Consider the following 26594-nt stretch of genomic DNA (forward strand, 5'->3'; position numbering starts at 1 on the left):
AACTGGTAAATGGAGAAAAAACATTTTGAGAAGTAATTTAGATCAAAATAACATATAGACAAAAAGGCATCCGTTTTCTTGACCCAAACTTTTATTTTGTCTCTCACACATAGAGAATAGGTCAAAGAGAGATTTGATTCAAATGTTAGTCCAGAGAGGTTTTGAATCTGACCCAGTGAAAGCCTGGAAGGAAGCGCAAGAAAAGGTAAATGATCTGAGTCCCTCTTGATTCTTTGCAGATTAAATATTGTGGTATTTGTAGGGGAGAGATGTGGAAATTGTTTTATAGTTATGGATAAGATTTATTATTCTTGTGTGGAATTATGAATATTTATTAGGTTAGTGTTAAGAACTATAAGCATCTGTATAATTTAAATGGTTATATTTTTTGTCCATGTATGTTAATGACAATATAAAAAAAAAGTCTCTCTCTCTCTCCTTCCCTTTGCCAGTTTACCATTTAAATTAATATCTTGAAGAGAAATTAACTAAGTAAGAACATTGCCACATATCACTCTCCTGCATATAGATACATTTAAAAACCCCAAACTGGGCTAATTCAAAGTTGAAATGTAAACAGTTATCTGTCATAGGGCGCACCGCTCCTCCTGGTCACTCTAGGGATTAGCTCTTGAGGTCAACACCCCCTTCTGCAGCTTGCATGCTGTCATATTCTCTCTCACACAGGTCTGCAGCTCCTCTTTCATCCTCATTTGTCCCACAGTGTCCTCTTTGTGACTCAGCCTTCTGGCCAGGTCACGCAATGTTCCCCCCTTCCAGGGTTGCAGTCCCTTTTCTCTAGTAGTCCTAGGCAGTCTTCCCTCTCACTGCCCCGTGATGCCACTCTCAGTGGCTGGAAGGGGAACTTGGGCCTGCCCTCGGCTCCATATTCCAGGCCAAGGACCTTCAGCTCAGGAGTACTGGGCTTTCCTTTTCAGCCCTCACTGCTCCTTCCCTGGATGGCTTCCTACCACACCTGGTTCATCTTCTTACTCTGGGTATTCCAGCTCCAAACCGTCATCCCTCTTGCTACCTGCTTTCTTGCAGTCTTTCCCAGCAGCCCCCTTCTTTGCCAGCAACCTGCCTATTTCTGCACAGCTGAACCTGTTTCTAATTAGTTCCCTGGTTCCTGAGTCCTCCTGGTGCAGCCTGTGGAATTAATTGGCCTGTCTGGCCATCTTAACCCTTTCCAATCCTGTGTGAAAATAATCATGTTCAGAGGAACAATAATTTGGCCTACTCAGACATTATTTACAGAGTATTACACTTCAATTTACTGATGCAACCCATACATGCATGACTGATCATTATCTGACACTGTTCTTTTGAGCATACAGTATGATATTTATTTGCATATGAGAGATTGACCTTTGGAATACAAAATAAATGTTACCTTTGTTCTTTTTAGTTATGTATAAGACAGAGTCAAATTTACTAGAATATTTCATTTTTAGAAGTGTTTTATTTGAAGTAACTTCTTTGAGTAAAAAGATTTAAGAGCTCTTTTTGACCTAAACGGATTCATAGTCGATTTTACTTTATCTTCCAAGTTTTAAATGTTAGAAATACTTATGAAAAAGGTTTTTAATTTTAATCAGTTATTTTTTAATGCTGCTATTGAATTTGGCTGTTTAATTATTTACTTATCTGAATATTTTTAATTTAATTTATTTAATTGTATCTGTTTTATATTGTGTGTGTGTGTGTGTGTTTTAATTATTTTCTTATTGCTACCATATTTTAATTATATATAATGTATCATCATGTTACCATTACACATCTTCTGTTTGGTATTTAATAATAGAATTTCTGATAAGAGAAGGAGAAATGTTGATTCCCTCCAAAACTAAAATTCATAACACCCTTGGTTATGGAAGCAGTTCCAGATAACAACTAAAATATTAGTGTCCTTTCCTGAAAGAGACAGTTGTATAATGTGATTGGAATGCACTGCCATCTAATTCAGTCTCTTTTATAGTTCTAAAGTATGTATAAAATCATAATTTGAAATTACAGTTTGAATACGATTTCATTGCAGGCAGCAGAAGAGGAAGAAACACAGAATCTGAATGATGATGCCTCCTCTTCTTCAGGCTCTACCTCAGGCCCTGATTTTAACTACATCTTAAACATGTCTCTGTGGTGTCTTACTAAGGAGAAAGTAGAAGATCTAATTAAACAGAGAGATTCAAAGGTTTGAATGTTGTGGAAAAAACATTTTGAAACCATTTCATCAGCACCATTAGATCTAATATAAAGCATTTATATTGTGAATGTTCAAATTTGGTATTCTTTATATAGTAACCTAAATTGCTACATACTACCTTTATGTTTTAGGGGAGAGAACTCACTGACCTCCGGAGGAAGTCTCCTTCAGATCTTTGGAAAGAAGATTTAGCAGCTTTCATTGAAGAGCTTGATGTATGTTTAAATACATTTATGAATAAGTTTTTATTAAGAATTAACATTTTAATTGTTATTGTTTTCCTTAAAAAGCAGTTATAGAAATAATGTACAATAAATTGGGAGCAGGAAATCTTTTGATATGTCGTGCCAGGATGGCTGTTTTCTTTCATCAACATATAATTGGGGCTGTCAATTAATCGCAGTTAACTCATGTGATTGATTAAAAAAATTAATCGCAGCTTTAATCACACTGTTAATAATAGAATACCAGTTAAATGTATTAAATATTTTTGGATGTTTTTCTACATTTTCAAATATATTGATTTCAATTAGAGCGTAGAATACAAAATGTACAGTGCTCACTTTATATTATTTTTTATTACAAATGTTTACACTGTAAAAATGATAAAGAAATAGTATTTTTCAATTCACCTCATACAAGTACTCTAGTGCAATCTCTTTATCATGAACTTACAAATGTAGATTTTTTTTAATTACATAACTGCACTCAAAAATAAAACAATGTAAAACTTTAGCGTCTACAAGTCCACTCTGTCCTACTTCTTGTTCAGCCAATTGCTAAGACAAACAAGTTTGTTTACAGTTACGGGAGATAATGCTGTCCGCTTCTTTATTTACAACGTCATCAGAAAGTGAGGTGTTTGCATGGCGCTTTTGTAGTCGGCATTGCAAGGTATTTACATGCCAGATATGCTAAACGTTTGTATGCCTCTTCATGCTTTGGTCACCATTCCAGAGGATATGCTTTGCTGCTGATGACGCTCGTTAAAAAAATGATGCATTAATTAAATTTCTGACTGAACTCCTTGGGGGTGGCGGGGGGGGGGGATTGTATGTCTCCTGCTCTGTTTTACCCTCATTCTGTCATATATTTCATGTTATAGCAGTCTTAGATGATGACCCAGCACATGTTTTAAGAAACATTCACTGCAGATTTGACAAATGCAAAGAGGGTACCAATTTCTAAAAATAGATACAGCACTCAGCCCAAGGTTTAAGAATCTGAAGTACTTTCCAAAATCTGAGAGGGACGAGGTGTGGAGCATGCTTTCAGAAGTCTTAAAAGAGCAACACTCTGATGCGAAAACTACAGAACCTGAACCACCAAAAAAGAAAATCAACCGTGGATGCTGGTGGCATCTGACTCAGATGATGAAAATGAACACACATCAGTCTGTACTGCTTTGGATTATTATCGAGCAGTGAACCCACCATCAGCAGGGATGCATGTCCTCTGGAATGGTGGTTGAAGCATGAAGGGTCATATGAATCTTTAGCACAACTGTCTCAAATATCTGGTGACACTGGCTACAACAATGCCATGCGAATGCCTTTCCTGACTTTCAGGTGACATTGTAAACAAGAAGCGAATAGCAGTATCTCCTGAAGTTCAAATTTCCTGATAGAGATTGCAGTACAGTACTTGTAAATACTATTTATTTTATTTTTTACAGTGCAAATATTTGTAATAAAAAATAAATATAAAGTGAGCACTGTACACTTTGGATTCTGTGTTGTAATTGAAATTACTATATTTGAAAATGTAGAAAACATCCAAAAATATTTAAATAAATGGTATTCTGATATTGTTTAATAGCATGATTAATCGTGATTAATTTTTTTAATCACTTGACAGCCTTACATATAATCATAGAAAGGTAGGGCTGGAAGGGACCTCAACAGGTCATCTATTCCCCCCCTTTCCCCCCCCCCAATGCTCAGGCAGGACCAGGTATACCGAGACCATCCCTGATAGGTATTTGTCTTATCTGTTCTTAAAAACCTCCAGTGACAGGGATTTCATAACTTCCCTTGGAAACCTGTTCCAGTATTTAACTGTCCTTATAGTTAAAACATTTTTCCTAATATCTAATCTAAATCTCCCTTGCTGCAGATTAAGTCCATTCTTCTTCTGCCTTCAGTGGACATGAAGAACAATTGATTACCATCCTCTTTATAACAGCTCTTAATGTATTTGAAGACTTTTATCCAGTCCCCCTCTCAATCTTCTTTTCTCAATACTAGACATGCCCATTTATTTAACCTTTTCACATTGGTCAGGTTTTCTAAACCTTTTATCATTTTTGTTGCTCTTTGGACTGTCTCCAATTTATCCACATCTTTTTTTAAAATGTGCCCAAAACTGGATGCAATACTTCAGCTGAGGCCTCACTAGTGCAAGTAGAGTGGGTCATTTACCTCCCGTGTCTTATATGCAATATTTCTGTCAATACACTCCAGAATATTAGCCTTTTTTGCAGCTGTCTCACATTGTTGACTCGTATTCAATTTGTAATCTACTTTAATCCCCACATCCTTTTCAGTAGTACTACTGCCTGGCCTTAGCCAGTTCTAACCATTTTGAATTTGTGCATATGATTTTTCCTTCCCAAGTGTACTACTTTCCACTTGTCTTTATTGAATTTCATTTGTTGATTTCAGACCAATTCTCCAGTTTATCAAGGTCATTTTGAATTCTAATCCTGTTTTCCCAGTGTGCTTGCAACACCTCCCAGCTTGGTGTCATCTGCAAATCTTATAAGCATACTCTCCACTCCATTATCTGAGTCACTAATGAAAATGTTGCAAAGTACCTGATCCAGGACATATCCTGACTAGACCCCACTAGATATGTCCTCCGAGTTTGAAAGTGAGCCATTTATGATAACTCTCTCTGAATATGGTCTTTCATCTAGGACACATTTCCCTGGTTTTCTTATGAGAATGTCTTGGGGGACTGTCTTACAAAAGTCTTACAAAAATCAAGATATATCACATATCCAGTAGGCCAATAACTCTGTCAAAGAATGAGATTAGGTTGGTTTGGCATGATTTGTTCTTGACGGATCCTTGCTCGCTATTATTTATAACCCTGTTATCCTTTAGGTGCTTACAAATTAGTTGTTTAATAATTTGTTCCAATACCTTTCCATTTATCAAAGTTAGGCTTACTGGTGCATGATTCTCTGGGTCCTTTTCTCTTTTTTACCTATTTGGCCTTTTCCAGTCCTCTGGGCCCTCAACCTGTCCTCCATGAGTTCTCTAAGATAATCACTAATGGTTCCAAGATTGCTTCAGCTTAAGTACCCGAGGTCTGCTTTCATCAGGCCCTGCTGACTTGAATACATCTAACCTATCTGAATGTTTAATCTGTTCTTTTTCTGTTCTGTCTTGTGTTCTGTCCCCTATGTTACTAATATTACAATTACAAAATCACAATTACTCTTTTTAGTTAAGGCTAAAGCAAAATAGGCATTAAACACCTCCGCCTTTTTGCTGTTGTCTATTATGAGCTCCCCTTCCCTGATAAGTAGTGGACCTACACTTTCCTTAGTATTTCTCTTGTTCCTAATGCATTTATAGAAGCTTTTCTTATTGCCTGTTATGTCCCTTGCTAGGTGTAGATCACAATATACGATTCTTGGCTTGTTTAGCCTAACCAAAAGGAGGCTGAGGGGAGATATGATTGCTCTCTATAAGTATATCAGAGGGATAAATACCAGGGAGGAAGAGAAATTATTTAAGCTCAGTACCAGTGTGGACACAAGAACAAATGGGTATAAACTGGCCATCAGGAAATTTAGACTTGAAATTAGACGAAGGTTTCTAACCATCAGAGGAGTGAAGTTCTGGAACCACCTCCCAAGGGGAGCAGTGGTGGCAAAAGACATAAGTTTATCGTATGATGGTATGATGGGATATGGTATGGTATGATGGGTATGGGATGGTATGATGGGATAGCCTAATTTTGGCAATTAATTGATCTTTGACTAATAGTGGTGAATATGCCCAATGGCTGTGATGGGATGTTAGATGGGGTGGGATCTGAGTTACTACAGAGAATTCTTTCCTGGGTGTCTGGCTGGTAAGTCTTGCCCACATGCTCAGGTTTTAGCTGATCACCATATTTGGGGTTGGGAAGGAATTTTCCTTCAGGGCAGATTGGCACAGTCCCTGGGGGGCGTTTGCCTTCTTCTGCAGCGTGGGGCACGGGTCACTTGCTGGAGGATTCTCTGCACCTTGAAGTCTTTAAACCACGATTTGAGAACTTCAATAGCTCAGACATAGGTTAGGGGTTTGTTGCCGGCGTGGGTGGGTGAGATTCTATGGCCCACATTGTGCAGGAGGTCAGACTAGACTATCATACTGGGCCCTTCTGACCTTAAAGTCTATGATTCTGTGATTCTTTACTTACATGTTAATTGTAGATCCTATCCCAGGTTTCCTTTTTCATGCAAAATACTGTCTCCTCAGCGTGTCTCTTTCTTCTGTTCCTCATACCTGTGGCAATAAGAACAAACTGAAAGAAGTGATTTTTGGAATAATTACTGTGCATAATTACCTTTGAATATTGAATGTAAAATCAAGTTTAAATTGGTTCCAGGCTACAGTTGGATCAGTCTGACCAGAATTAGATGAAATCTGTAATTCCAAAAGTTAAAAAGACAATTGAGCTTAACTGTAATGCACAGAAAATCCTCACATGCTCAAAATTTTAATGTCTATAGATTGAGCTAGTTCCCAAATAGGTCTAATACCTTGTAATATAATTATGCCAGTCACATGAGTTTATGGAAAATTAATTTTGTCAAACTATATCATTTTTGATGAGATCATGAGTTTGGTTGATAAAGATAATCATGTTGATGTAATATACTTAAGACTTCTGTCATGCATTTGACTTGCTACTGCACAACATTTTGATTAAGAAACTAGAATGATGCAAAATTAACATGGCACACCTTAAACTGAGTAAAAAAACTGGTTAAGCAATAGGTCTCAAATTGTATTGAAAACAGGAAATCATCATTGAATGGGTGTGTTTCTAGTGGGGTTCTGCAGGGATTGTTTTTTGGCCCTACACTATTTACATTTTTATTAATTACCTGGAAGAAAACAAAAACATTACTGATAAAGATGATACAAAGTTTGGGGGAGTGGTGAATAATGAAGAAGAAATGGCACTGAAAAAGAGCAATCTGGATCACTTGGTATTTTGGGTGCAAGCAAACAATGTTCATTTTAATACAGCCAAATGTAGTCATACAACTAGGAACAAAGAATATATTCCATACATACAAATTGGGGACCTCTGTCCTGGGAACAGTAACCTGAAAAGGACTTGAGCATCATGGTGGAAAAATCAGCTGAACATGAGCTCCCAGTGTGACCAAAAAGACTAATGAAATTCTTCAATGTATAAAAAGGGAAATATTGCGTAGAAGTAGGGACATTATATTACATCTGTATTTGGTACAACAGCTGTGTCCAGTTCTGGTGTCCACAATTCAAGAAAGACGTTGATAAATTGGAGAGGGTTCAGAGAAGATGACAAGAATGGTTAAATAATTGGAAAACATTCCTTTATAGTGAAAGACTCAAGAATCTCAATCTATTTAGCTTATCAAAGAAAAGGTTAAGGGTTGACTTGACCACAGGCTATATGTACCTATGTGGGGAACCATAATTGAATAATAGAAGGCTCTTCAATCTAGCAAGCAAAGATATAACAAAATCCAGTGCCTGGAAGTCAAAGCTAGGCAAATTCAAACTAGAAATAATGTGCAGTTTTTTAACAGTGAGGGTCACTGACTGTTGAATAACTTGCCAAATGATGATTCTCCATCACTGGAAGTTTTAAAATCAAGATTGGATGTTTTTCTAAAAGAGATGCTTTAGTTTGAGCAGAAATTAATTCAGAGAAGTCCATTGAGAACATCTAAACTAGGTGGTCCCAATGGTCCCTGCTGTCCTTCTAGTCTATGAATTGTGTTTAACAAGTTACTTATATCTGTTTTTCCCTTTATTGCTCATTAGAAAGTAGAAGCTCAAGAAAGAGAAGATATTTTGGCTGGCATGGCTGGCAAACCAATAAAGGGTAAAGTTGGTAAACCCAAGATGAAGAAACTTCAGTTAGAAGAGACCATGCCATCCCCATTTGGTAGAAGAATAGTTCCACAGGTTACATCTGCCATGAAAGCTGATGCTAGTAAGAAATTGCTAAAGAAGAAGAAGGCAAGTCAAACTATTTAATTTATCATTTGCATACTAGTTCTGTAGGAAGTGCTACTGCTTTTTACGTTAGCAGTTTGCACAGGAAGAATCCAAGCCACTAGACCAGTGGAACTATAAAGACACTTTTGCTTTTTATTGCACACAGTCTACAAAAAGGACAGCACTAAATTTCTGGTTGCTTTATATTGGCAAGCTTATTGTAATTACTTACTGCTGTTTTTTTCACCACCAAGTCTCAGTATTGGCCTGTTTATTCTTTGGCAAAGACTAATAAATATATTACAGTTTGGTCCTGAAGCACACAGTATTGCTATTTCTTTTCACTACAGATTTATCCACCTCCTTTTTAATTTTTAGGGTGATCTTGATTCTCTAGCAATAAAAATGGAATTTGATGAGGAATTTGGTGTAACCCCGGCAGAGGGTGGTGGCGGCGAGGACTCACTGAATACATCTGTCTCAGTGTCTAAAACTCCTAAAACCAAGAGGGAGAAAAAAGAGCCTGGTAAGTTACTTGCACACTGGTAATTAAACTCATTACATATTATATAAGATTAAGATACACAGCTGGCCAAAGCTACGTACTATATATATTTTTTATATTATAATATATATATTTTATATTTTTATATATATTCATCCGATGAAGTGGGCTCTAGCTCATGAAAGTTTATGCTCAAATAAATTTGTTAGTCTCTAAGGTGCCACAAGTCCTCCTTTTCTTTGTACTATATTTATGTTCATTATATTATCAACTTTTTTTTGTACCTTTAGTTTGTTAGAGGCTGTAGGAATCTTAAACATACCGTTTTTGCTTTATACTATATTAGTGTACCAGAAGGGACCATATGCATTTTTAAAAGCATTGCCACAGGAGAAACATACCATAATAATTACCACTATGTAGCTTTATATAATCCTTCTCATGCTAAGGTTATGTCCAAGTGCTTTAGAAAAGCTATACCATAGTTTAGTAGCAAAGTAGCAATGACAGTAGGCGAGGTAGTAAATGCTGTAGGTAGTTGCATAATCATATCCATTCTAACCTCCTGGTTTTAGTAACTAGTAATTGACTAAAAATACCACTATTGTGCTGAGTTTTTCCAGGTTTTGTCTCTTTCCAAAGACGATTTAAAAAAAATTGTGCCAGAATGCTTAAGATTTGGGAGTATAGAGTGGAAAAATTAATTTATTTAATTATAAAAAAAGAACTTCTTTTTAATAGTCTTTGGGGTTGTTATATTACTGCAGAGGTAGAGGTGAAAGCAGGGAGGCAAGGCTGCACTTAGAACAGCTGTGGGTTTCCAGAGTCTAGACAAGCCCCCTGACTCGCAAGAACAAATGTGCTGCTGTGAGTATTAAAAGGCAGCTTTTGGATATCTGTCATATTCTTGAAGTGGTCCCCAGTACCACTGGCCATAGCTCATACATACAGAGCTACAGTGTCATGAAGCAGCTCAGTGTCCAGGCTATGCATGTCTGTTCTCAGAACATATAACTCAGTTGCCAGAACTTGTATCCTGGCACCACAGAATAACCAGTGGATGTCTGTGTCCTGAGCAGCATGTAACCTTCTAGTGATACAAGAAATAGATGAGGAAAGCAAAAAAGAGAAAATAAAAATAGATTGCAAAAAACTAAACAAACAAAAAAGAGGATGCAAAATGAGAAAGTAAAGGACAAAGAGGGAGAGGCGTGTGTATAAGAGAAGGGACTTCATTCTTCTGTAAAGTTGTATTACCTGGACCTTCAAAGATTGGTAAATGTCCTTCGGGAAGAAAAGGGGAAATGAGAACTTGATACTCCTTTCAGAAAAGCTTTTACAGAAATGTAGGAAGCCAATTTTAGGCATTATAAAGAATAAGAAAAAACACTGTGCCCCTTCTCCGTGCCCCTCCTGGCCCCCTTAACACCCTCCCTCCCCTACCCCGTTCTAAGTATTTCATTTTATTGTAGGTACCAGGGTGAGAAGAACACCATCTTCCACAAAATCCACTGCAAAAAAAGTGAAGAAACGAAACCCTTGGTCAGATGATGAATCCAAGTCTGAAAGTGATTTAGAAGAAAATGAACCTGTGATTATTCCAAGGGACTCTTTGCTTAGAAGAGCTGCAGGTACTCCCAGTTTTTTTTTATAAAAGAAGCACTGTCTATTATAGAATGACTGACTGTAGGTGAACTACTGTATGAACAGAATATGCAAACTTAAGTCTTAAATATGCCTCTCAGAATATCTTTAATCCTGATCTTTCCTTACTTTGAATAGGGGACTTGATAACCTGCATATAGCTTGTGTTGTCAATTCTGCTCTAAAATACTGCTAAAATTCTGCTTAAAACACTAAGCTTTTTATTAAAGAAGGAGATACATTCAGTTATTTATGTTCCCTCATAAGAGGTAGGTTTCACATCCTTCCTTAAGAGATGAATGTTTCTTGGAATTAACTCTTTATAATAGTAGGTTTTGCAGTGTGGACTGGCAGATGCTAGAACTCCATACTTCCTAGTTAACAGGAAAAAAAAAAGACTCATGAAACAGGTAAATGGAAACAAGATTCAGCTATTACAAAGCAGTTACATTATATATTTTTAACTAGGTAACAGAGGCAGACTACTATAAAACTACCAAAAGAAAAACCACAATCTGTTCTAAAATATTTAGTTCCTGCTATATGAACATACCACAGTCTGAGGTAGACAGCATCTGAGAAATGTATCCTGAAAATTGTTCATAAATTTAGGGATTTAGGAACAGTTTGCTCAAGCTTTAAAATAATAAAGAATGGAGATGGGTTCAGTCATTTATGTTCCCTCTTAAGAGATAGATTTCACATCCTTCCTTAAGAGATGAATGTAGATGGCATTGATTAGTGTCTACAGAACACTGCCATCTGACAATGGCTAGGCATTGGCAATCTGTGATTTCTGCTTTTTATGCAAAATTTGTTAATTTTATTACCTTGTCCTTTCAACCCCCAAATCACCATTTGTTTGCTTTTTCTACCTGTTGCATCTTGTCATAAACATAGATTGCATTTTATTATTTGTTTGTGAAGTGGCTAGCACATTGGGACACCGATAGAAGGCTCTTCAATCTAGCAAGCAAAGATATACCAAAATCCAAAATTCTGCAGAAAAGGACCTGGGGATTACAGTGGATGAGAAGCTGGATATGAGTCAACAGTGTGCCCTTGTTGCCAAGAAGGCTAACAGCATATTGGGCCGCATTAGTAGGAGCACTGCCAGCAGATCAAGGGAAATGATTATTCCCCTCTATTCAGCACCGGTGAGGCCAGTTTTGGGGCCCCCACTACGGAAAGGATGTGGACAAACTGGAGAGAGTCCAGTGGAGGGCAAAAATTATTAGGAGGCTGGGGCACATGACTTACGAGGAGAGACTGAGGAACTGGGCTTATTTAGTTTGCAGAAGAGAAGAGTGAGGGGGGATTTGATAGCAGCCTTCAACTACCTGAAGGGGGGTTCCAAAGAGGATGGAGCTAGGCTGTTCTCAGTGGTGACAGATGACAGAACAAGGAGCAATGGTCTCAATTTGCAGTGGGGGAGGTCTAGGCTGGATATTAGGAAAAACTATTTCACTAGGAAGCTGGTGAAACACTGGAATGGGTTACTTAGGGAGGTGGTGGCATCTCTATCCTTAGAGGCTTTTAAGGCCTTGCTTGACAAAGCCCTGGCTGGGATGATTTAGTTGGGGTTGGTCCTGCTTTGAGCAGGGGGTTGCACTGTATGACCTCCTGAGGTCTCTTCCAACCCTAATCTTCTATGATTCTATATGCTACAATAATAAAAATAATAACTACATTGAAATGCTTTCCATTTTTCTTAGCTGAAAGACCCAAGTATACTTTTGATTTCTCAGAAGAGGAAGATGATGCTGATGACGATGATGCCAACAATAATAATGATTTAGATGAACTGAAAGTAAAAGCATCTCCGGTCATAAATGACCGAGAGGATGAGTTTGTTCCATCAGACAGTTTAGATAAAGATGAATATGACTTCTCTCCGGTCAAATCAAAACCTTCACCAGAGTAAGTACAGTAACCAAATAGTTTCTTTAATATTATTTTTTAATTTAAGATAACTCTTTAGTGATTTTGGTCCATCTCAAATCAGAAACATGGAGATCATTTTGGGGACAATTGGGCAATGGATTAACAAGTTAATAATATGCATATACAAAATGATGGTATTAAAGGCCAAATTATACCTGCTGGGGAGGGGTGGAGGTGCATTTCACTTGTGTGTGTCAATGAAGCATAATGTGTTCTAGGAATACTTCCTGACCCTCTCCTTCCCGGAGTTTGGAGACTGGGGAGGGATAGCCTCATACAGACATGCCAGCTTTGGAACCTAGATTTAGCTTAACCTTATCCTCCCCCATATTTCCTAAACGGCATCTGCAGCCTCCTTATGAGTGCCTCCAGTACGGATTCTCAGCATATTCTCACCTTTCCAGTGCACCTATGTGGAAGCAAGCATAGTGTGGCCCAACTAGTACTATAGTTTTGAAGGTGCTGCTTGCCAAATGGCATTGCTAAGTTTCTCTGCTTCTCACCATGCCCCCTGCCTCAGTTTTAGTATACAAAATAGGTTGACAAAAATAGCAAAACTGAAAATTTCCAATAATGTCAAATGGTCAAAAAATTTGGCTGAGAAATAGTTATATAGTGGTAAATTTTTGCAAAGAGGTGGCAAAAGTGCTATATATTTTACAATACTAGTTTAATCTCTGAAGTGTTTAGTACAGTGCCCGTACAGTACAATGTATATAGCACAATGCATATACAGTTTCTTTTTTTCATTTTTTTTAAAGTAGAAAAACATCTCACGACAAGAAGAATCAAGATTTTGGAAACCTGTTCTCATTTCCATCTTATTCTCAGAAGACAGATGATGGTATGTTTACTCAGTTAACACTATAGAGAGACACACACACACACTCAATACAGACTTTGTAGGTTATTTGGTCAAATCAGAAAAATCTCTGTAAATCTGGAAAGAATAATGCTAGAAAAACAAAGCATATGCCAAAAGTTTTGTAGTTGTCAGATTATCACAGATAAGAAGAATTTGCAATGTCCTTATTGACTCCCTAGAATGTCAGGTGTACTTTCTTCATAGCCTTAACTTTAACTGGAATCAAATACATTTTATATCTAGTAGAATTAAATCATGCAGTCAATGTATATGCTTACATCATGTCCTGAACTCTTTTTTCATTTGTTTGTTTGTTTGCTTTTAGATGCAACAAAATTAGACAGTGATGAAGAGGATTCTGCTCCAGTTTTCTCATCTTCATTTACCCTGAAACAAACAGAAAAAACTCAAAGTAAAACAGTAGCGGCTAAAAAAGGTAATTAGCTGTATTTGTAGTAAATCAACCTATTTACTGAAAGAGTAGCTCTCCTAAATAACATTACTTCTACAGATCCCCATAGTGGGAGTTCCTTTCCTTGGGACCCAGTAGTGTGGAACAAAGGGTACAAACCCCTTCCAGCTTCTTAATTATATTAGTCTGTCTCTCTTCACTGGCCACTGTGATCACAGATCCTAATTCTTTCCATATCTGAGATTAGTGTTAAAATTTAGATTGGTGTTCATGAACTATTTTTTTTGGCCATTAGAGGCTCCATGACCTGAGTGAAACTCTAGGTCCATATCGGACAGCTCCAGGAGGCACTTTTAAACTGAAGTAGTCACTCCAAGGTGCTCATGCTTTGAAGTTTTCTCCAGTGGGTTGAGCAAACAACTAATCTAAAGGCTCAGAGCACTTCTTGGATCTCTTACGGCTGTTCTTAAGAGAAATAAAAGATAACATGGGTGCTGAGGAGAAATCACCAGGATTCTCTGAATCTGGTAGGGAATTGGAGATTAAGGTCAATTTCTCTTAGTATAGTTGTCTTTCTTGGATACTAGGAATCCTCAGGATAAGAGGCCCTCCTTGAAGCTTTGGGGGTCCCCTATTTGTTTCAGTGGGAATGACAGAATTAGTCTCGCTCACAGGGAAGGCCTTTGCATGTGCTGCAGAGAGAATTAGAATGGGTGAATTGTCCCCATGTAAGTGTATCGTTCATTGGCTGAATCTGGTCCCGCAGTGATGTTCGGATTTCTTTTAGACCTGTTAGCCAGCGCCAAGACTCATCAGGAGGTTCAACTCCATCAGTCATGGTTCTGAAGGGAAAGTGAGGCACAAAGCTACTGATCTTTCTGGGCAACCCTCTGATCGTGGTGCTTGTGTAAATGCTTCCCATTTTCATTTTGATCTGTCTTTCCACGGGCTATTTCTTCTCCTGGGCAAATCCTTCCTTATGGGTTCCATCTCGTGGCGTACTGGCCTGTGGACTGCTAGCTCAGTGAGAGAGGATCCCTCTTTTAAGGATCCCTCTTTTAAGGATAAGAGACTTATGTCCCACTCTAACAAAGCAATTATAAATGCATACTTAAGTGCTTTGCTAGCTCTTAGTGAACGATGAGATACTTGTTTTTCTTACCACACACCTTAACTTAAAATGGTGAAAAATATGGTTCTCCTCCACATGGTGTTCAAACTAGTTGGCTCTTACCTTTAAGTCACTGCACAACTCTGCCCCTCCATATCTTTCTTGTCTCTTTCTCCTTGTCTCTTTCATGTTTCCCTTCCCCTCTCCTGCACCCAGCTCATCTACTTCTTCATGACACCGGCCTCTGTATCCTGCCTCCTCTGTTTCACCCCCAGTAGTTTTGTAGGCTTTCTTTCCTGCTACCCCTCCTTTTTCATAACTATTATTAATTTATTATGTAAGTCTAAAACCATAAAACTGAACATTGAAAGAAAAATGTTTACTCAAATAGAACATTTTTCCATTTTGAGGTTAACATTCTCAGCTGTCATAAATGTGAAAAAGAAATATGCACACTTGACGTCTCTCTATGTGGATGCAGACAATTTAACTTTTTTCAAAACTGAAGTGATGCATTGTTTTTAAAAACAAATACCCATTTTTAGACTTTAAAACAAAGCTGTGTTTGAGTTATTTGCGCACAAAACACAAGAGTCTTAAATAAAACATTTCAGTTTTTGCGCTCCAACCTCATTGATGCAGTTAATTCCGTAAACGACAAATACTGACCTCCAGCTAATGCAACAGAGAGAAAGCTTCAGCCTGAGTATAAGGGGCATAATTTTCCCAAGTACAGAAAACTCTTCTCTCCTACTCATTTGCTACATCAGAGGTAGTTAATAGGCAGACCATGGGCCAAATCCGAACCGCCAGATGCTTTTAAATGGACTGTGACATCTTTTTATTTACTTATCATCAGTATTGTTATTGTTTTTGTATTATTTTCTCTGGAGTCTGGACCTTGACAATACCTTGACCAAGAAATCTGGACCTTGCCAAAAAACAATTAATTACCCCATGCTACATGATAATTATACTATAATCAGAGTGCCTAGTATCTTCTTATTTAACTATAAGATTTATTAACCTAATATGTGAACTCAGCATCTTTAGTATCTCTGATTTTGTGAACAGCAAAACCAGCTTCAGACATACCGTCTAAACCTAAAAGATCTCCCAAGCGGAAGAAGATGGAAATTATAAACTCTGATTCAGATTCAGAATTTGGCATTCCAAAGAAGACTGCACCACCCAAAGGTAAGGATTTTGGTGCACTGCATTGTTAGGATTAGTATATTATTTTACTATAGATACATATCTGTAGAATTTTACTACATTATATCTTACTAATGTTAGCCCATCACCACTAAAGCTTACACTTCCAAGCATGTTGTATTAAGTGAATTGTCTGATTTTCTCAGCTTCTCTGTATAACACAGGATCAAATTGAGTTTTGTGAATGAAAAAACAGCACTGTTCCTAAAACTAGAACTGAGTGTCATGAAAACCGTTCATTTCCTAATATGAACTAGTCAGCCATGAGATCATAGAATATCAGGGTTGGAAGGGACCTCAAGAGGTCATCTAGTCCAACCCCCTGCTCAAAGCAGGACCAATCCCCAACTAAATCATCCCAGCCAGGACTTTGTCAAGCCTGACCTTAAAAACTTCTGAGGAAGGAGATTCCACCACCTCCCTAGGTAACGCATTCCAGTGTTTCACCACCTTCCTAGTGAAAAAGTTTTTCCTAATATCCAACCTAAACCTCCCCCACTGCAACTTGAGACCATTGCTCCTCGTTCCATCAACTGCTACCACTGAGAACAGTCTAGATCCATCCTCTTTGGAACCCCCTTTCAGGTAGTTGAAGGCTGCTATCTTTTCCCCCCTCATTCTTCTCTTCTCAGACTAAACAATCCCAGTTCCCTCAGCCTCTCCTCATAAGTCATGTGTTCCAGTCCCCTAATAATTTTTGTTGCCCTCCGCTGGACGTTTTCCAGTTTTTCCACATCCTTCTTGTAGTGTGGGGCCCAAAACTGGACACAGTACTCCAGGTGAGGCCTCACCAATGTCTAATAGAGGGGAACGATCACGTCCCTCGATCTGCTGGCAGTGCCCCTACTTATACATCCCAAAATGCCATTGGCCTTCTTGGCAACAAGGGCACACTGTTGACTCATATCCAGCTTCTCGTCCACTGTAACCCCTAGGTCCTTTTCTGCAGAACTGCTGCTTAGCCATTCGATCCCTCGTCTGTAGTGGTGCATGGGATTCTTCTGTCCTAAGTGCAGGACTCTGCACTTGTCCTTATTGAACCTCATCAGATTTCTTTTGGCCCAATCCTCTAATTTGTCTAGGTCCCTTTGTATCCTATTCCTACCCTCCAGCATATCTACCACTCCTCCCAGTTTAGTGTCATCTGCAAACTTGCTGAAGGTGCAATCCACGCCATCCTCTAGATCATTAATGAAGATATTGAACAAAACCGGCCCTGGGACCAACCCTTGGGGCACTCCACTTGATACCGGCTGCCAACTAGAGATGGAGCCATTGTTCACTACCCGTTGAGCCCGACAATCTAACCAGTTTTCTCTTGACCTTATCTTCCATTCATCCAGTCCATACTTTAACTTGCTGGCAAGAATACCATGGGAGACCATATCCAAAGCTTTGCTAAAGTCAAGGAATAACATGTCCACTGCTTTCCCCTCATCCACAGAGCCAGTTATCTCATCATAGAAGGCAATTAGATTAGTCAAGCATGACTTGCCCTTGGTGAATCCATGCTGACTGTTCCTGATAACTTTCCTTTCCTCTAAGTGCCTCAGAATTGATTCCTTGAGGACCTGCTCTGTGATTTTTCCAGGGACTGAGGTGAGGCTGACTGGCCTGTAGTTCCCCCGGATCCTCCTCCTTCCCTTTTTAAAAGATGGGCACTATATTAGTCTTTTTCCAGTCGTCCAGGACCTCCCCCGACACCATGAGTTTTCAAAGATAATAGCTAATGGCTCTGCAATCACATCCACCAACTCCTTTAGCACTCTCAAATGCAGCGCATCCGTCCCATGGACTTGTGCTCGTCCGGCTTTTCTAAATAGTCCCGAACCACTTCTTTCTCCACAGAGGGCTGGTCACCTTCTCCCCATGCTGTGTTGCCCAGTGCAGTAGTCTGGGAGCTGACCTTGTTCGTGAAGACAGAGGCAAAAAAAGCATTGAGTACATTAGCTTTTTCCACATCCTCTGTCACTAGGTTGCCTCCCTCATTCAGTAAGGGGCCCACACTTTCCTTGACTTTTTTCTTGTTGCTAACATACCTGAAGAAACCCTTCTTTTTACTCTTAAGATCTCTTGCTAGCTGCAACTCCAGGTGTGATTTGGCCTTCCTGATTTCACTCCTGCATGCCCAAGCAATATTTTTATACTCTTCCCTGGTCATTTGTCCAATCTTCCACTTCTTGTAAGCTTCTTTTTTGTGTTCAAGATCAGCAAGGATTTCACTGTTAAGCCAAGCTGGTCGCCTGCCATATTTACTATTCTTTCTACACATCGGGATGGTTTGTCCCTGTAACCTCAATAATGATTCTTTAAAATACAGCCAGCTCTCCTGGACTCCTTTCCCCCTCATGTTATTCTCCTAGGGGATCCTGCCCATCAGTTCCTTGAGGGAGTCAAAGTCTGCTTTTCTGAAGTCCAGGGTCCGTATTCTGCTGCTCTCCTTTCTCCTCGACCATCTCATGGTCACTGCCTCCCAGGTTCCCATCCACTTGTGCTTTCCCTACTAATTCTTCCCAGTTTGTGAGCAGCAGGTCAAGAAGAGCTCTGCCCTAGTTGGTTCCTCCAGCACTTGCACCAGGAGATGTTTCTCATTGGTACAGCATTACACATTGACTTGGTATCTCCCACAATAGACAATGTTGTAAAACTGCTAAGTGAACTGTACTTTATGGAAATTCATTTAATGACACAAAACCTCTTTCTTCATAATTACTCATGTTTCTTATAGGAACCTTTATTCTTCAGATACCATTTTCACTCTTGGGTCTCATGTTCCCAGTAAAAGACAGAGCAAAACTATCCTAGTGTAGGAGGTTTTGGCCCTTTGAATCAGTTCAGTGGGAAACCAGCTTTCATCCCTCACACTATGGCCACAGCTGAATTTTATAGTAGGTCCACTCCCTCACAGTTGAGAGCTTCTAAGTAGATACAACACAGCAGACTGAACAGAATAGCCAGAGACTACATGGAAAGAATGCCTCAGTGATGAGACATCAGGCTAATTCCTCTGAATAGATGATGATGACAGTTGGTCATGGATAGCCTGTAAGGAGAGTGGAGATCTCATTTAACTACCACTGCCTCAGAGATCCAACAGCTGTAGATCTAGTAGAGCACTGCCTTGTCCTGAACTGAGTGCATGAAATGCAAGAGTGAGATTCCTATGACAAGATGATAGTTTCAAAGAAGCAAAATAAAGGTATGAAACAGAAAGTGAGACACATTGGAGTGGCAGAATGGTAGCATTTTACTTACATTTTGCATAGATAGAAGTGAAACTATAGAATGTTTTAGCCTTTGGATGAAATTAAACTGTTTTAGAAATCTATCTGCTAACATTCAGAACACCAAGAAATTTCACTTTTTTAATATCAGTAAAATTATTTTATTTTTTCTCAACCAGGAAAGGGTAGAGGATCAAAGAAAAGGAAAGCATCTGGTTCTGAAAATGAAGGTGAATACAACCCTGGGAAGAAAACACCCAAGTCAGCCCCAAGCAAGGTCAGTTCAGGGTCTGTTGTTGCATGAAAAGGACAAGGTTTGGCTTCTTGATATCCAGCTGTTATTTTCTGTATCACATGAAGCATTTTTACAATATTTTAAAACGTCTAAATCTGATCATTATTCTGAACTGGGATTTTAGATAGGTCTAGAATCTAAATGTTATAGAAATGTTTGTTTCCAGTGTGAATGTCAGAATTCTGTATTTTTATCGCATCATGGGTTTTTTCTTTTTCTTTTTAAGAAATCCAAGAAAGCCTCCTTTGACCAGGATTCTGATGTAGACATCTTTCAGTCAGACTTTGCTTCTGAACCAGCATCTAAGCCACGGATGGGTCGGGCTAGAAAAGAAGTGAAATATTTTGCAGAGTCTGATGAAGATGATGATTTTACTATGTTTAATTAAGTGCCCAAAGAGCACACAAACATTTTCCAACAAATATCTTGTGTTGTCCTTTTGTCCCTTCTGTCGCAGACTTTTGTACATTTGACTTATTTTATGTGATGATGTAATTGATGGTTTTTATTGTGTGTAGGCATTTTAACATTTTGTTCTTACACCTACAGTTTTATGATCTTTTTTACTCATTGAAATGTCATGTATTTGTCTGACTGGCTCGTAGAAATGTTTTAGTCAGCTGTGCTAAAGCACATATTTTAATTGTCATGGTTGCAAACTGCAGACCTGCTTTTTGAAATGAAGTTTAAACATTAAAAATGGAAAACCTGTCACTCTTGTGTGAAGATTTGGACTACAGGTACTGCGTCTACACAGTTTTAAAATAAATATATTTTATTCTTTGCCAGGAGACTCCATGGAAAAAGGTAAACAGTATATGAACATAGAAAGCATTGTTAAACAATCTCAATGTACAAACAGAGCCAGTGAAAGTACATCACAGACTTGCTAGAATATATATATCAATCAAAAAAATCCACTAGTGCTTTAAATGAAATGTAAGAAACTGACATTTTTTAAATCCGTTAACCCTTCTACCACTGTTTTCACTCTGCTTCATGGTGATTTAACAAGGTCAAGAAGCCAGATTCTCTCCCCCATGTATTTTGGAAGTCCTTGTGGTAGCCCATTGGCATCAGGCATGTTGGGAAAGCCCAACTCCTGGCCCCAGTTTCTTAAGGAAATAAACTAGACTCACCAGTTCAAAAGTAGTGAATAAGCCTGTTGGTTATCCCATGAAGTTTCCCTAATGGCTTGTAAACAAAAACATGGTAACACTAAAAAGTGTTTCTGCCTTGGAGGCTAGCACTGAAAAAAATGTGTAGCTATGTCATCAGCCAAGTAATAAACCACCTTTTAAAGTGACATTAACAGTGGAACAATTGACATCTGAATAACTGATCTGGTAGTTACACTGATGCAGATTTTTTGAATACTTTTATGGGGAAGGAGATAGAAACTGAGGGCATCAAAAAGAGCAATGACACGTTTTCATACTAACTAAATCAGAATGTCTTTTTAAATGTTCTTAGCTGGACATGTACAAGTAGTCCATTTTTTATAAACTTGATGTCCTGATCCTTTTAGATATGCAAGACAAAAAAGGAAAGCACCAAACAGCCAGTAGAGCCATACATTTGTATGTACAAAGTCATCAGAAATGTAACCAGAATTTAAAGTTTGAGCTTGGTCTTGTCACCATGCAGTCTTGGTTGTTCAGAAGAGAAAATAGAAGCTTAACTAGTTTCTTGTTGCTGACTGAAATGGCTGATTTAGAGTTTCAAACGTTTTCTAGTTTTAAACAGCAAGGAGTAATATACGGATACATATGAAAACTTCTTGGTCCTTGTTGAGTTTTAATATAATATATATATTAAGTCCAGAAACTAAGCAGAAGTAAAAATGTTTTTCTTGTTTTTTTCATCCCTGTACATAAGGTATTAGGAATGTCTAAAGTAGCTGTAAAATGTCTTATTGCAAAAGTGGAGATTGACTGACACTGCTATTATCCACTGAGCTGGGTGAGATGCTAGGACTGTGCTCTGCTGTATTTCCACTGGAGCTTGGTGTCAGTGGTTCATGTCCCTCAGAGTTCTCCAACATTTCCTGAATAAGAGGTGGCATTGATCCAGGGATTTCCATTTTCAATGTAATGACACGTTCTGCACCTTTAAAAACAGAAAAATCCTTTTGGTTAACAGTAGCGGGGCTGTTCATATTAATATTAAGCATTACTTTTAGAAATCTCAGTTCAAGACAAAGTATTCCCATTGAGATGGGATACAGTGAAACCTTTCATTTTGATTTTTTTCTCTGTTTGACAGTTTAAACTCCTTGCCTGTAATCAATTTATGAAATATTTTGCTTACAAGATTTTGGGGTCAGTGGTTTGTTTATGTCCTTCAGAGTTGCACAAGGTTCTATAAGCAAAATATTTCATAAATTGTTGTAGTGTAAAAATTGCAGTACTTGAGTGTACACATAAAACAGTCAGAATTATTTGTCACTAAAAAGCAATATTAGATCAATTCCTTTTGAACAGTTTGTGAAGTTTCAAAATAAAAGCTACAAGCTACAGTATGGGTAAAGGGACCGACCAGTAACTTTCTTTTTAGTGAAAGAAAACCATTTTCAACTTCTCTTCAGAATCATCCACACAGGTAAAACTTTACAAAATGCCAAATTTAATTAAAGGACTGGGAGAGGGTCCTGATTCATAATCAGTTTAGCTCCACTGCATGTACTGGAGCAGCAAAGGATATAAAATATTAGTTAGGGCAGAATTTGCCTTAATGTACAGGGCCTGGTTCCTTTGTGGTTACGCCATTTACTTTTGATTTACAACAATATGAGATCAGAATAAGGCTTCTAATTTTGAAATTTCAGAAAATCTTATTTGTTTAGCAGTAGAGTGCACTCTGATATTTTTGCTGGAGTTGCTTTACACACACTCACTTCCAATATTTCCACTAGTCTGTTCCTAGGGATGTTCTATAGCTGATTACAAAAATAAATAAGAAAACATCACTCCCTGCATACTCTAAGGTTTTGTTTCTAAACCCTTCAACACTACAGCAACCTCTGCAACAGGCTGATAAACAGACACAGGCTTTTTGACATTTTAAATATACGTATGAGAGACTACAAAATGCAGTGCTAGAAACGGTAAATGTGAACAACACAGGTTAAACACGGACTTCTTTCCAACCTGAAGTCATTATATGCCATGAAATAGAAACTATTTTAACATGTCATCATATCCCTCCTAACAAAAGGATTGTACTCCATTAAGCAATAAAATGTAGTTTAAAGTATTTGGAAACTTTATAGGTAATAGCACCAGTTTCCTCTGAACTAATTGTATTTTTATGTAGAAATGGCACTCTAGAATGCATTACAATAAAAAAGGGCTCATATGCTTCAGAGCATGAGCCAGCAATTACTAATGGGATAGGAAGAAACTTACCATCTGTTGTATAAGTTCCATAATTATATACTAATGTTTCTTTATACCTTCCTCTAAAGTATCTAGTATTGGCCACAATCAGACAAGACAATTAACTAAAGAGGCCTCTGTTTTATCCAGTATGACATTTCGTATGTGGAAAGTTCTCCATGCCTGCAGCTTAACAAGGGATTTACTTTCCCTCACTGCTTGTATAACCCCCAAATAAACCTTAGAACTACCCTGAATTCAAGAAACTGATGATAATGCACTGGGTTTAAATAGCTAGCATGGTGGAGATTTTGTCAGCACCTAAGGGAATTAGGCTCCCTTGAAAAATCCCTTTTCAGTTACCACAGTAATGCATTTCTGTTGCTCATAGGTATACACAGAGGGTGGGATTCATCAGGGGGACTTAGGCATCAAGTCAAATTCACAGCCCCAAGTTAGGCATTCAGGTGCCCTCTACAATGGAAGGGGAGAGTTAGGTGCCTAAGAATGGGTTTTATAAAAGCCAGCATGCTCCAACTTGCACATGGAGGTTCTCCATTGGATTGGCATTGCAGCGTCTGCCATGGGTCGTTTACCATGAATATGGAAGCACTGTAATCTCAGCACAACCACCAAGTTCAGAATCTATTTGAGCTGTGTGCTCTCTGTACAGTTGTACGATTGTGAAACATGGACACTATGCCACTCAGACTGGGGAAAGCTGGAGGCTTTCCACATAAAATGCCATCGTTGTACATTGGGTATCAAGTGGAATTATTTAATTTGTAATGCAGCTGTTTACAGTCGCTCTGGTCTACAGACTACTGAGGCCATTGTCCACAGACAAGGTATTCCACTTTTCAGACATATCACGAGAATGCCGTTCTCCAGACGGCTTGTAACATCCAGGATAAAATTCCACCAACCGAGGGATGGAGGCAGACCTCCTATTACATGGATTCATCAAGTCTGTTCCAAAGTTGACCTCTTGGGCTTTCAAGCCCTTGTGGTCATACAGGAACAGACCAAATGATGAACAATCGCTCTGGCCAACTGTTCAGCTAAGGGTTGAAGAAGCAGCAGGATTCTGAGCAGGGAACTGCATAAGCTATCTCATAGGAAAAAGCAGACGGGGCAGGGGGAGCGTATCCTAAGACCTGCCCCTCAAAGGGAGTTAGGCATCTAACTTGAGAGGGAGGTGCCTCCCTCTGGACCACTCAGGAGTCACGACTGAGAACCCTTCCCTGGAGTTCGGTGCCAAAGTCAGATCAGTCCTTTTAAAAAACTGAGCAGGCAGCACTGGATGAGCTGGATCTCTGTGTCTTCTGTTGAAGACGTTCCACTTCTGTGTCAATAATTAAGTATTCATTGGGCCACAGAGAGAGGTTAGGACTCTCTCCTGGGTCATGGGAGACCCAAGTTCCTGCTACACAGGAACAGGCAGACTGGGAATTTGAACACAGGTATTGCTCTAATCACTGGCATTAATGGTGGTGGATATTTTATGCAGAACTCAATCCAATAGACATGTTAGCCTCAGCGGGCAAGATGGGACAAATACCTACTTTATGAACCCTACGGGGCCTTAACCAGTAAGCTGCTCAGTCGTGCTAGGACTCAGGCAGCTGGGTGCATGCCCTGTGGGAGAAATTTAGGCCCTAAGGGGACTTTACCAGTGGAAAGTGAGGCACCTACAGGCTTAGGGGGGAGCCGAGCAGGTATTTTGAACATCTGCATTTTGGATATAGGTGCCTGGATGCAATTTGCATGGATAATGTAAGGGGACTGTTGCCCCCTTACTAACATTCAGTGGGGGTGTTTTAGTTGCTACCTTCCAGTACTAAAAGAGGGAAGGGTTGATGGGAAATCAGGACCCTGAGACTTAGTCCCCAGGAACAATGGAGAAAGGCCAATACTCCAGGTCAGCCTAAATGACAGGGCGAGCAGGCTAATCAGGGAGTCAGGAGGCCAGGGAGGTCCTGTCCTCAGTGTGAGCTGGAATTGCCTGCGTCAGACAGAGTGGGGCTGAGCTAAGGTGAAAGCAGGGGCCCAAGCTGAGCTGGGGAGCAGAACTGTGCCAGATCCAGAGGGGCCAGAAAAACAGCCCAGGAAGCAGATCAGTGCTGGGAGCAGACTCACAGAGCAGACCTGTGCTGGGAGGAGAGCTGAAGCAACCAAAGCCAGAGGGATCAGAGAAGCAGCCAAGGGAGCTGGAGGCAGAGTGGGGCTGGAGCTGGGGCCGGGCATTGTGAGCAGCTGGGGAGAGCGAGGGTGGGCCCAGCACAGGGAGATGCCTCAGCCAGGAGGCTCTGCAGGCCAGACTCAGAGGGGGATTGGTAACCCTGACAGGGCGGGGGTAACATTGGGAAGAAGGGCCCTGCCACCTAGAGCCTTAGAGCGTGTGGCCACCACTAGAGCAAGTGTCCAACCCACAGCATCCCTGGAGCACAGCCAGAGTCTGAGAAGGCAGCCTGGAACCTACAAGGAACAGACTGTGAACTGCCCTGACATTCCAGAGACACTGTGATGTTTCCTTTCACCTTTCCCATTTTTCCTTATTCTTTTTAAAATTAATTGTTGGTTAAATAACTTGCATTTGCTTTAAATTGTATGTAATGGTCAGTGGGTCAGAGAAGTGCCCAGTGCAGAGAGAGTACCCCGGAGTGGGGACACCCTAGCCCCTGTCTTAGGTGACTGCAGCAGGGTTGGGGGTTGAGAGCCCCCCCCGGAATCCTGGGCCCAGCCTTGTTGGGGTTACGAGGACTTTGCCAGACAGGAGAGTGGAAGGGGAAGGGGAGTCCTCAAGGGCAGGGAGGCCACTGGGTAAAGGAAGTGGGAGCAAGGACTCAGATCCTTTCGCTAACCCACTTCGCCGGGGTAGTGCAGAAGCCAGGAAAGTTCCCCACAATAGTGGGACTATTCCCCCGCTTACAATAAGAAGAGCTATGGTAAAAAAAAAACAGGAAAGTGGAAATAAGACAAAATTTCCCAGAAGCATGTATGGTAGACTGGGTGACCTTTCCTAAACATTTTTATAGCATTATGTTGTTACAGGTTAACTTTGTAAATTTAGCCTGATAGAGAGACAATCAACTTTCTGAACTTCACCCTCATGAACAAATGATGAGCTTTATTAAACTATGTATGATATTTAGATCTTTGAGGACCACTTTTGCTTTCTACTCCAGTTCTGGAACTTCCCTCTAGAATGATCTTTTAATTTACATCAAGCCTTAAGGCTAACTTTTCACTTCAGCGTATAAATCTCACGTCACCATATAAATTGAATTCTAACCTCTTAACCTAGATCCCTGTGGTCTTAAAGCTAATGACAACTTAGATTTTAATTGAAAGCAACTATACTAAGATGCTGACTTCTCTTCTGGGATCTGACTGGGAAAAGTTTTGAGGCATGCTGTCAAATACAAATGCAGTCAGTTGTTTTCCTTTTAAATCAGTATAATAGATTCAATTAGTTTACATACAGAAATCTCCTGACAAATCTAGCAGCTGAAGGAAACCTAACATTGCTTTTGATATCTGCAGGGGAGAAGAGAGAGGCTGGAAACTTTCAAGAAAGT

The 26594-nt window shown here is 39.4% G+C and overlaps 2 protein-coding genes across 5 annotated transcripts in view; one reads left to right on the top strand and one right to left on the bottom strand.

Annotated features, from left to right (window-relative positions):
• Positions 1-20350, top strand: part of TOP2B (DNA topoisomerase II beta) — a 129555-nt gene extending 109205 nt beyond the window's left edge. For 2 of the 3 annotated variants that reach the window (XM_084618113.1, XM_084618115.1), the window contains exons 25-36: positions 114-205; positions 2039-2194; positions 2338-2421; positions 8245-8442; positions 8800-8947; positions 10399-10557; positions 12286-12490; positions 13276-13358; positions 13705-13815; positions 15977-16099; positions 19521-19618; positions 19863-20350. In XM_084618113.1, the coding sequence (XP_084474239.1) occupies positions 114-205; positions 2039-2194; positions 2338-2421; positions 8245-8442; positions 8800-8947; positions 10399-10557; positions 12286-12490; positions 13276-13358; positions 13705-13815; positions 15977-16099; positions 19521-19618; positions 19863-20024 (1619 nt within the window). In that variant the 3' untranslated portion in view covers positions 20025-20350. The remainder of the gene's footprint in view (positions 1-113; positions 206-2038; positions 2195-2337; positions 2422-8244; positions 8443-8799; positions 8948-10398; positions 10558-12285; positions 12491-13275; positions 13359-13704; positions 13816-15976; positions 16100-19520; positions 19619-19862) is intronic. The other variant, XM_084618114.1, reaches the window with a different exon arrangement.
• RARB (retinoic acid receptor beta) overlaps positions 20181-26594 on the bottom strand; it is a 516441-nt gene continuing 510027 nt past the window's right edge. For both annotated transcript variants that reach the window (XM_084618116.1, XM_084618117.1), the window contains one exon: positions 20181-21745. In XM_084618116.1, the coding sequence (XP_084474242.1) occupies positions 21549-21745 (197 nt within the window). In that variant the 3' untranslated portion in view covers positions 20181-21548. The remainder of the gene's footprint in view (positions 21746-26594) is intronic.

The sequence above is a fragment of the Lepidochelys olivacea genome, assembly GCF_965140295.1.
Source record: "Lepidochelys olivacea isolate rLepOli2 genome assembly, chromosome: 2".
In the NCBI taxonomy this organism is placed as follows: Eukaryota; Metazoa; Chordata; order Testudines; family Cheloniidae; genus Lepidochelys; species Lepidochelys olivacea.